The 12514-nt window shown below is 34.5% G+C and overlaps 2 protein-coding genes across 2 annotated transcripts in view; both read right to left on the bottom strand.

Annotated features, from left to right (window-relative positions):
* LOC120851681 (regulator of microtubule dynamics protein 2) overlaps positions 1 to 12514 on the bottom strand; it is a 66428-nt gene that overhangs the window by 44393 nt on the left and 9521 nt on the right. The gene's annotated exons all lie outside the window — the stretch shown is intronic.
* LOC120851778 lies at positions 8430 to 10546 on the bottom strand. Its single transcript, XM_040224787.1, is given in 3 exon segments — positions 8430 to 9045; positions 9047 to 9907; positions 10530 to 10546. Coding segments are annotated over 3 exon segments (975 nt in total). The 3' UTR covers positions 8430 to 8948.

The following is a 12514-nucleotide window of genomic DNA, read 5'->3' as shown; positions in this document are numbered from 1 at the left end:
ACTGAAAACAGAACAGAGTCAAGAAACAACCTCATACGCAAATGAAAAGTATGCTACAAGACAGATATAGCATGTCAGATTAGTCTTGCTTTAGCAGGTGGTTTCACAGATGCTTATTATATTGTTTATAATAGCAAACTAAGTAAATGAGTAAAAGTGGCACATGCATGGACCATTAATCAGAGTTTGCATAAACTAAAGACAGTTTTTAGTACAATTCTATGCACCTGAGATACAGTAAGAAAATAATAACCAAAAGAAAGAAACTAGTTTAATATCAGACACTATTACTTAAACTAAAACCCACCAAACAGTACACTTTAGAAGGGTGAATTTTATGTTATACAAATAATATCTCAATAGAGATGCTATTTTTTATAAGAAAAAACTGAATATTCTATAGCCATTAAATCAATTAAATCAGAACTTGTATGTCTATTCTAATAGAGGGAAAACACAGAATAGCTATATAGAGAGTTCCATCAATATATGCGAAGAATTTGATTTATTCAAATTCTAAGGAATTAAAAAAGAGGAAACATTACTTACATCATTTTATGAAGCTGCTGCTAAGTCACTTCAGTCATGTCTGACTCTGTGCGACCCCATAGACGGCAGCCCACCAGGCTCCCCAATCCCTGGGATTCTCCAGGCAAGAACACTGGAGTGGGTTGCCATTTCCTTCTCCAATGCATGAAAGTGAAAAGTGAAAGTGAAGTCGCTCAGTCGTGGCCGACTCTTAGTGACCCCATGGACTGCAGCCCACCAGGCTCCTCCATCCATGGGATTTTCCAGGCAAGAGTACTGGAGTGGGGTGCCATTGCCTTCTCCGTTTATGAAGGTAGTAAAGCTAATGCCAAAACCAAATAAGTATAGTAAAATAAGTAATAAAAATTATAGGCCAATTTCACATATAAATTTTGACACAAAAATCCTCCAGAATATCAGCCAAAAAATTTCAACACACATGAAAGAATGCATCATAACCAAACTGAGTTTATCTCATGAATTACAAGCACAGTTAACATTAGAAAATTTCTCTAGTGTAACAGATAAAATGAGGAAAACTATATGATCTTTATAGTGGTCACCAAAACTTTTTTTTCAATGAATTCAATACCATTTCAAGACAAAAGAAATACCAAACCCATAAACAAGGAACAGAACTTCTTATAATAGAATATAAACCCCAAACCATGATACAGTTCACATATAATGATGAAACTTTATAAGCATTCTCTTTAAAATCAGAAATAGAGAAGGATAACCAATATTGTTGCTTCTATTTATCAGAGCACTGCAGGTTCTGTTAGCACAATATTAAAAGAAAAACAAAAAATAGATAAGAATTGGGAAATAAGAAACAGAACTGGTATTATTTGAAGATTATTCAATAAAAGGAAAATCTAGCTCCCCTCATCCAGCAAGAACACCACAAGAAGTTGTCTGTGAAACAGAAAGTAGGTTTTCACCAGATACTGAATCTGCTGTAACCTTGATCATGAGCTTCCCAGCCTCCAGAACTGTGAAAATGAAATTTATGTTGTTTATAAGCTACCCATTCTATGGTACTTGTAGCAGCTCAAACAGACAGACAGTATTCAGTATTTAAATTGAAAGAAAATCTAACAGAATTTACAGATGAGTAAATAAAACTAACATATATGATCAATTATCCCCATGGACAGAGGAGCCTGGCAGGCTACAGTCTATGGGATAGCAAAGAATCAGACATGACTGAGTGACTAAGCACACAGATTCCTATATCTCTAGAACAAGTTACAAAATGTAATTTTATAAAATATAGCCTTTATATACTATAGGACTATATACAGGAAAAATACACAGTATCCAGGAAAAAATTCCACAAGAAGTTTGTAAGATTTTTCTATAGAAAATTATAAAATATCATCAGAGAACATTAAAACATGTTTAAATAGATAGGAAAAGATGTCATATCCACTGACAGAAAAACTTAACTTTAAACCAGTTTCATATGGTACCAAATTAATAGTTTTAACATAATCCCAATCAAAACCACAATGGTATTTTCCTATGGAACTTACCTGACTCTAAACTTAACATGGAAGCACAAGTGTAAAAAGAACCAAACCATTACTTAAGGAAATAGACAGATTCAATGCAATCCCAATCAAATTACCAATGACATTTTTTACAGAACTAGAACTTAAAATTATAAAATTTGCATATAAACAGAAAAAACTCCCAAAAGCTCAACCAATCTTGAGAAAGAAGAATGAAGCTAGAGGGATCAGGCATCCTGACTTCAGAGTACACTATAAAGCTACAGTAATCAAAACAGTGTGTTACTGGCACAAAAATAGACATATAAATCAATGCAACATAACAGAAAGCCCAGAAATAAGCCACGCACTTATGGCCAATTAATTTACAATAGAGGCAGGGATATAAAATGGACAATAACCAGTCTCTTTAATAAGTAGTGCTAGGAAAACTGGACAGTTACATGTAAAAGAATGAAGTTTTAACATTCTCTAACACCATATACAAAAATGAACTCAGAATGGATTAAAGAAGACCAGATGTAAGACCTAAATGTAAGACCAGATACTATAAAACTCCTAAAAGAAAACAGGCAGAACACTCTTTGACATAAATTGCAGCAATATTTTTTAGGGGGATGTATCTCCTAAAATAATGGAAATAAAAACAAAAACAAACAAATAGAACCTAATTAAACTTAAAAGCATTTGCACATCAAAGGAAACCATACAGAAAAATGAAAAGACAACTGATACTGTGAGAAAATGTTTGCAAACAGTGCTACTGACAAGGGATTAATTTCCAAAATATATAAATAGCTCATACAGCTTAACATAAAAAAATAATAAAAAATGGGCAGAAGACAAGGAGACATTTCTCCAAAGAAGATATAGAGATGACCAACAGACACAAGAAAAAATGCTCAATATCACTAATTATTAGAGAAATGCAAACCAAAACTACAATGGGATATCACCTCACACCAGTCAGAATAGCTATGATTAAAGAGTCTATAAGTAACAAGTGCTGGAGATGGTATGGAGAAAAATAAATCCTCCTACACTGTTGGTGGGAATGTAAATTTGTACAACCACTGTGGAGAACAGTATGGAAATTCCTTAAAAAATTAAAAATTGAGTTACCATAGGATCCTGCAATCCCACTCTTGAGCATATATCCAGAGAAAACTCTCCAGCAAAAAATCATTTTACTGTACACTTGAAACAACCACAAAATTGTAAATTAACTGTACCTCAAAAAAAATTTTTTAAGAGAAAAAAATAAGAAAAGCCAAGATAATTTTAAAGAACAGATATCAGGACTATAATATAGAGAATAAAGCAATGATAAATCAGTGTGGTATTGGCATGACAATAGACAAACTGGCCAAAAAAACTAAGAAAGAGAACAACTAGCCTGGTCTCTTCTCCACATTAAAAAAATACCCAAGTGCAAAAAAAATTGTGAAAAGGAATCTTCTACTTATAATTGGGCATTATTAAAAACTATAAGAAAGTTTTAAAAGCAAACTTTAAAAATAGGGCCTGGGAAATAAATATGCCTGGGAAAATATACAACATACATATGACTTTGTGTTAAGAGCTTAGATTTCTACTGTGGGCAAAAAACAACAACAAAAAAAGCATTTTATAGGTTATCTAATGTCTAACAGTCTTCCAACACTCTTTCAGCAGGCCTGGAAAAGTCTGCCCTCAAATGTCAAATTTACTTACAAACATTCATCTTCTAATAGGACTTTTCTGGCTTATTTTCTGCTCCAAATTTGACTAAGAATTATGCCATTTTATGTATCTCTTTTTTGTTGTACAATTGATTCTTTGCTTTAACAGAACAATAGCATATTTGCAGGCATAGTTTTATTATTTAAAGAGAAAATGACATTATTTGCTATGAAAATAGTGTATTTATAGAAATATATCAGTAGTGAGTTGCATCAGAATATGCAAAAACATGCCTGCCTTCAGTACTGTGGCCTCTCTCCGTATCAGGCATTTTGATTTAGTTCCTTTTGCTTAACCTTACCCACACACACCTGACTGCTCCCACATCTTTTTTAAGATACATACTAAGAGAGACAGATGTCAGCAAGATGATAAACTAGGAAGCTCTAGGCCCTCATTCCTCCATGGAAACACTAAACAACCACAGACAGATTGACACAGCTTTGTGGGAGATCTAAAAAGTACTCAAGGATTTGCAGCAATCAAGAAAAACCCATATTCAAACGGCAGAACACTTCACAGTGTTTTCACTCACCCTTGCTTCACCCTTCCCTGGTACGGCACAGCATGGCTGGGAAAAAGTCATGCAATTCTCAGCTCCTCCCTTAGGAGAGAAGGAAGTGAGTGCATCTTGTTTGCAATGTTCTAGCATGTTGAGGGGCTTCCTAGAAAACTAGTTTCTGTTTAGCTTTCCTTAGAGTTCAGGCAGAAATGAAGGCATAATATGGGCATCATATTAGAGGCCACTGAAAGCTGTGGCAATCACTGTGACATGTGAGAGCTACAGAGGGAACATAGACTAATGGATGCCTGGGCACAAGAGATTATGGGGAGAGGAATATTATAAGACACCTAAGGTGCCAAGAAGAACAGAATGAGATTCTTATTGAAAAGATATTTTTAAATGGTTATGTATTTGGGGGAAAGCACATACTCAGGCCCACAGAAAACTAATGCCTAGGAAAGACCTGAAAAGCCCATAAGCCTTTGTATTGGGCGAATTAGTGGGTCTTCCCTGTATACAGCCAATCTGCAAATCTAGAATAGATGGCTATTTTTTCAAAATGTACAATTTTCAACAAAAGATCACAAAGAATACAAAGTTCAGGGAAAGACTGCCCTTCAAATGAACAAAATAAATTTCCAGAACCTGACTCTAAAGAAATACAGCCTTTGTGCTTATTGAGACAAAAATTTTTTAAACAACAGCCTTAAATATGTTCAAAGAGTTAAAGGAAAAAAATGGAGAAAGAAGAAAAGGAAATTGGGAAAATAAATGAACAAAAAGAGAAAACAAAGAGCTAGAAATTATTAAAAAGAGGACCAACAGAAATTCTGGAACATAAAAAGCAGTAAGTAGAGAAATCCACTACTGCTGCTGCTGCTGCTAAGTCACTTCAGTCGTGTCCGACTCTGTGCGACCCCATAGACGGCAGCCCACCAGGCTCTGCTGTCCCTGGGATTCTCCACTAGAAAGGATCAAGAAAATACTTGAATAAGCAGAAGAAAGAAGCAGCAAATGTGAAGACAAAACACTTAAAACTATTGAGTCTGAAGAGTCAAAAGAAAAAAAGAATGAAGAAATAGAGCCTAGGAGACTTTATGGAACATCATAAATCAGGCCAATGTATCTATTATAAGAGTCACAGAAGGAGAAGAAAGAAAGATGCAGAGAGCTTATTTTGAAGAATAACAGCCAAAAACTCCCCAAATTTGAGGAAAGACATGGATATATAAATACAAGAAGTTCGATTAACTCCAAATAGGATGAACACAAACAGATTCACACCAAGACACATACTCAAACTGAGGGACATTATGACAAATCATAAAAATGTTGAAATCAGCAAAAGAAAAGCAAATCATTACAAAAGTAGTGAAGTAAAGAAGCAAAGTCGCTCAGTTGTGTCCGACTCTTTGCGACCCCACGGACTGTAGCCTACCAGACTCTTCCCATGGGATTTTCCAGGCAAGAGTACTGGAGTGTGTTGCCATTTCCAAAGTGATCCTCAATAAAATCACCACCAGGCTTCTCAGAAGAAACCTTGCAAACCTAAAGACAGCAGGATGATATATTTAAAGGGCTGAAAGAAAAAAAACTATCAGCCAAGAAGTATATATCCTTAAAGGAAAACTGTTCTTGAAAACATGATAGAGAAATTAAGGCATTCCCAAATAAACAAAAAAATGACGGTGCTCATTAACTCTAGACCTGCCTTACAAGAAATGGTAAAGGGAATTCTTCAAGTTAAAACAAAGGCTATTAGGCAGTACTAACTTGAAGTCATATGAAAATACAGTTTTCTGGTAACAGTAAATAAAAATGTGGTTAAATATAAAAATTAGCATTATTGTAATTCTGGCTCATAACTCCATTTTTATTCTCTTACAGTATTTAAAAGAGAAAAGTATTAATATAAAAAAGTATAAAAATAATGATAAATCTAGCTAACAGCTATACAGCTATATAGACATAATATGTGATATCAATAACATAAATAGGGGAGTAAAGTTGTAAAGGAGAAAGCTTTTATATACAGTTGAAGTTAAGTTGGTATCAGTTTAAAATAGATTGCTATTACTTTAGGATGTTATTCATAATGCCCACACTAAACACACAAAAATATCTATAGAATATACACAAAAGTAAATGAGAAAGGAATAAAAAATGTATCACTATAAAAAATTAAGTCAACACAAAGGAAGGAATGAAGGACAACAGGGTATAAGACACATGGAAAAGAAATAACAAAAAGGCAACTACTAGTAATTGGATTTAAATGTAAATGGATTAAATTCTCCAATCAAAAGACTCAGGCTGGTAGTATGGATCAACTGTATGGAGTCTATAAAAGACTCACTTTAGAACTGAGGACACATAGGTAGAAAGTAAAAGGACGAAAAAAGATATTCAATGTAAAATAATATCCAAAAGAGAACAGGGGTGGCTATATTAATATCAGATAAAATCAACTAAGTCTAAAACTTATGAGACAAAGAAGAACATTTTATAATTATAAAAGATTCAATTTAACAAGCATATATAACAATAATAAACATATATGTAATAAACATTAGAGCTTCTAAATATATGAAGCAAACACTGGCATAATTGAAGCGAGAAATAGCAACATTAAAATATAAAACTCTTTAGAGAAAACAGAGGAAAAGCTTCATGGCACTGTATTTGGCAATGATTTCTTGGATATGACATCAAAAGCACAAACAAAATAAAAAATAGATAAACAACTTCAAAATGTGTCAAAGGACACAATCAATAGTGAAAGGCAATCCACACAATGGGAGAAAATGCAAATCAAAACCATAAAGAGACACACCTCACCCTCATTAGGATAGCTATTATCAAAAAACCAAAATAACAAGTATTGACAGGGATGTGAAGAAACTTGAGTCCTTTTGCATTCTTAGAGGAATAGAAAATGGTGCAGTTACTATGGAAAAAAGTATGATAGTTCTTTAGAAAATTAAAATAGATTTATCATATGATCTAGTCATTCCATTTCTAGGTGTAAATCAAAAGAACTGAAAGTAGGGCCTGGAGGAGATAATTTACACACCCATGTTCATAGCAGCATTATTCATTATTCAAAAGGTAGAAGCAACCAAAGTAAGCATCAACAGAGAGTGAGTAAGAAAAATGTGGTATATACATACAATGGAATACTATTCCGCCTTAAAAAAGGAAATGCTGACACATGCTACTATATGGATGAAACTTGAGAACGTTATGCCAAGTGAAACAAGCCGATCACAAAAAGACAAATACTGTATAACTCCACTTATAGGAGGTACCTAGAGGAATCAAATTTACAGAGACAGAAAGTAGAAGAAGTGTCAAGAAGCTAGGGGAAGAGAGGACTGGGGAGCTACTGCTTAATGGGTATGCTGCTGCTGCTGCTGCTAAGTCGCTTCAGTCATGTCCGACTCTGTGCGACCCTATGGAAGATCACCAGGCTCCCCCGTCCCTGGGATTCTCCAGGCAAGAACATTGGAGTGGGTTGCCATTTCCTTCTCCAATGCATGAAAGTGAAAAGTGAGACTGAAGTCGCTCGGCTATGTCCGACTCATGACAGATAACGATGGTTGCACAACAGTATGAATGTACTTAATGCCACCAAACTTAAAAGTGGCTATAATAATGAATTTTTGTGTGTGCATTTCACACAACAAAAAAATTAAAATAGAAAAAGAAGTATGACACATTAAAAGGAAAAAAACGTAAGAGTAAAATTATCTTAGTACAAATGATATTAACTTAGGGGGCATTTTATTATGACAAATAATTGAAAATAATTCAAATTTGCTCCCTCTACAGAAACCAATTATTTTCTAAATATTTTTAATTCTTATATGACTTTCCATTTGTTATTCTGATAAACATATTTATAAACTTTATTAATAGAATGGAAAAAACTAAATATTCACTTCAAAATTAAAATTTTGGAGACATGTTTTAAAATAAAAATTTAAAAAAAAATTTTTTTAAATAAAAATTTTGGAAAAAATCTAAAAATTTTCACTTTAAGAAAGTCATAAAAATCTCTGATTTCAGAGTTTTCTGAATTCTTATATACATACACAAATGTGTATTAAAACTATTAATATATCTGGTTCAAATATATTCTATTTCTGACAGTATGTTTTATGATTTGATCCTTGTGTGTATCAGTGGGATGTCTGGCATGAGAAATAGGGCTAGCAAGGCTGATATAAATAGGAATTAGTAAACTAATATAGATCTATAGATTATATAGGAATACTATTGTAATGACTAGAGTAAAAGAAGATGTTAAACTCTCTAAGAATGTAATACATTTAGAAGACCTATTTATCAAAACTTGATGTTATTTTCAGACCACAAAAGCATTACAACAGTAACTCAGAAATTTGGGACTAGGTAATCGGTAAGCAGTAAATCTGTTAAAAGCCAGAAATAGATGAATAATCGTTGACTTCCATATTCCAATGTTAATAAACTATCTTTAAAAAATACAGAAATTAACATTAAATTTAGACTGTACTGTAGAAATCTTTTTCAGAGTGCAGTGAAGCTTAGCAAGGGAGGCTTCTTGAAACCTGAGCAGTGATTTCTATAGCCTATATACTATGCCTGCAGGGAGAGCTTCTTGTTTGAGCTGCCCTTCCAAGAGAGGGTAAAGTCTAAGGTCTTATTTTAGGAATTTCATTAAGTGAAGATTTGTCTTCATCTTTAAATGAGAGAGCATTGTTTTTGTCTTCAAAGGGATCTGAGGTAACCGTTTTGAGGTAGAGCAAAGCCACTAGCATTTTTACAAAATGAAGTAAATTCAACATTATGGAGAATAGGGAAAGTTACACTTGGAGAGGGATGCTGTTGAACCATAGCTGGAGAAGTGTTTCTACTGTGACTTTGAGACGTGGGATAAACAGAATTGCTTCTTAACTGGTCTCTTTCTTGATTATCATTGTCAATTCCATGGTGTTCAGAGGAATAGGAAGTAAAACTTGGAGGAGTAAGCATGGTTGCTGTGCTTTGATACGAGGTAGCAACAGGGTCCTGATAGGCAGAGGAATTCCTTTTTGATTTAGAACTCATAAAATATGTAGTGTTATATTCAGGAGAATAAGAGGGAATATATTTTTCAGCACCAGTAATATTCGAGTTTTTGGAAATGATTTCAACTTCATTTGGATTAAATATGCATGAACTACTTGCATCAAAGGTACCAGCAGTCTCATAACAGGAAATTATACTTAGTTTCGGGGCGGAGAAAACACTTCTGGATCTAAAGTGAAAATGTTCTGAGGCCGACTTGAAATCACTGAAGCTTCTTTTTTCTTCAGAATCAAAGTTAGCTCTACTTTGTACACAATGAAGGGATGCAGTGCTTTTCTGAAATTTAGGAAATAAAGAATGTCTTCTTTCAAGGAAAGTTGAGTAAAAAGACATGTTTGATGAAGATGAGGAAATTTTACTTCCTTTACGTGAACTGCCTTTAAGCATCGGAGAAGGATGAGCTGCTTTAAAATCAAGAAATTTTGTTGGCTGAATAACAGAAGAGGCTCCACGATGCAGGAGGTCTGAAGTGAGCTGATCTGCAGGACATTTTGATTGGCAGTTCTGCTCCTCTCGGCAGCAACTGGAGTGAGAAAAGTGTCAAATGAGGAAAAAAGAACAGGGAGCACAGGTGGGAACCTGCCAAGTGTCCTGAAGAATAGCTACCTTATCAATATAGAAACAGGGAGTAAGAAATTAAGACAGGTGAAGTTGATGGTTACCCAGAGGTACCCCCAAAGAATGCCTAAGTCTAAAAGATTATTTCTAACTACCTACCCAGTACCTGCCCACTCTACTAAACCTTGGGAAGATAAATTGAAAGACTCAGGGTGGTAGGCAGAAAGAAAGGTCAGGGGAAAACAGAATAGAGGGCACCAAAACAAATGGGTTCCTTGTAGGTAAAGGGGGAACTTCCTGTTTTTAAAATAATTAAGTCATAATATCTGTTTCAGACTACTGAACTAACAGATTTGAAGGAGTTGCTAAGTACAATAAACGTATACCCCACTGGCTAATGCTATTTAAAAATATTAATCATGGATAAAGCAGATGCTCTCTGGAGAGAATAGTTCAGATAAATATCCAGATATTCAGTTACTGTGGGAAACTAAAGGAAGCATTAAAGCTTGGTTTATGAACATTTCAATGTTCTTTAGCACATGAAACATACGGAGACGTGTTTTGTTTTCTTTTTAAAGGCTTACCTTAAGCATTTTCCCATATTGAATTTAATACAAAGCAAATCTTTCCCTTCCTTTCTAAGCCATCATCCTTAGCCATAAAAATGTCCTGTGGAGGTGGAACAGGTTAGATGCTGAATGCTTAGGCTGCATATAGAATTAACACAGCAATAACATAGAATATGATGATAGCAGATTCTAGAATCTAATGACATCAGTTTAGAATAAAATTGTTCTATGGCTCATCTTTCTGAAAAACTGCAAGTCATGTGACTGTGGAATGTGTATTCTAACTTCAAAGCTAAATTTATCTTGGCAATAAAGCATGGCATCCGATTACATGGGCCATATGCACAGATTATGGAGATCTACTGTTATATTGTAACCCATTTAAAGGCAAATTCTAAATAGTTCTAAAACTATTAGAATACCGTCCTCTTCCTTTTCCACCTATGACATAAAACACTCCCTCAACAAGCTTCTCCATATCCTGTATACTGTAATACTACATCTTGCTTCTGTTCCCTTTCTAACAACCTTCTTTGGGAAACCCTTGAATAAATCCCTTTCAAAGCTCTCTAATTCTCACCATACCATTGTCAGTTTATAATCCAATTTTATCCAACATTCAAATGAATTAATCTATTCCTGTTTCATGGTTGCTGGTAGAAGACACATGATTCTTGCATAAGAGACAGAGGACTTTGCTACTCACAGCAAATTAAGCAACGTGATCACCCGCTTATTTATGTTGGTTCTCCTTGACCTCAGGACCCACAAGGGCAATGCAGAGAGCCCAGAGACTCTTAATATCAAGTGAGCTGCGTTTCAAAGAAGGCACACCAAGCTCAGGGAATCCCCCACTTTTAAAGCAAGCAGTAACCAAATCTGTTCAATCTGTTGTTAGTCTAGAAGGGAAACACTGCCTCATTCTTCAGAGTTTTTCATCACAAACCAGAGAATGGCCTGGAGAGAGAGGCCACACCAACCTTACACCCGTCACAAAAATGAACTCAAAATGGGCCACAAACTTAAATATAAAATGTAAAACTATGAAGCTCCTAGAAGATAACATGGGAGAAAACCTAGATAAATTTGGCAATGACTTTTAAAATACAATACCAAAGGCATGATCCATGAAAGAAACAACTGATAATCTTCTGCTCTGAGAAGAGCAGAAGCCTTCTGTCAAGAGAATGAGAAGCCTCAGACTAAGAGAAAGTATTTGCAAAATACTTGCAAAGAATATTTCCCATGAAAAGGGACTGTTATCCAAAATATACAATGACCTCTTAAAGCTCAACAATATAAAAATGAACAATCTCATTTAAAAAGTGGGCCAAAGACCTTAACAGATACCTCACCAAAGATGCACAAATGGTAAATAAGCATATGAAACAATGTGCCACATGATATGTCATTAGAGAAATATAAACTAGAACAACAATGTGATGTTATTACATACGTATTAGAATGGTCAAAATCCAGAACACTGATAACACCAAATGCTTGTGAGGATGTAGAGCAGCAGGAACTCATTGCTTATGGGAATTCAAAATGGTAGAGCCACTTTGGAAGACAGCTGGAGGCTTTCTATATAACTAAGCATATACTTACCATACAATCCAGCAATCATGCTCCTTGGTATTTCCCCAAATGAGATGAAAATTTATGTCTACTCAAAAACCTGTACATGAATGGTTATTGCAGCAGTTTTCATAATTACTAAAACTTGAACGCAACCAAGATGTCCTTCAGTAGGCGAATGGATAAACTGTGGTATATCCAGACAATGGAACATTATTCAGTGCTAAAAAGAAATGTGCTATTAATGCACTATGAAAAAGTATAGAGGAAACTTAAATACACATTACTAAGTAAAAGACGTCAAATTGACTATATACTATATGATTCCAACAATATGACATTCTAGAAAAGGCAAAACAGTAGAGAAAGTATAAAGATCAGAGGTTGCCAAGGGTTTAAGGAGAGAGAGGGATAAACTGGCA

This window comes from Oryx dammah, unplaced genomic scaffold, assembly GCF_014754425.2.
Source record: "Oryx dammah isolate SB20612 unplaced genomic scaffold, SCBI_Odam_1.1 HiC_scaffold_25, whole genome shotgun sequence".
NCBI lineage: Eukaryota > Metazoa > Chordata > Mammalia > Artiodactyla > Bovidae > Oryx > Oryx dammah.
Note: the sequence above shows the minus strand (reverse complement) of the source record. Positions and strands in the feature narration are given on the sequence as shown.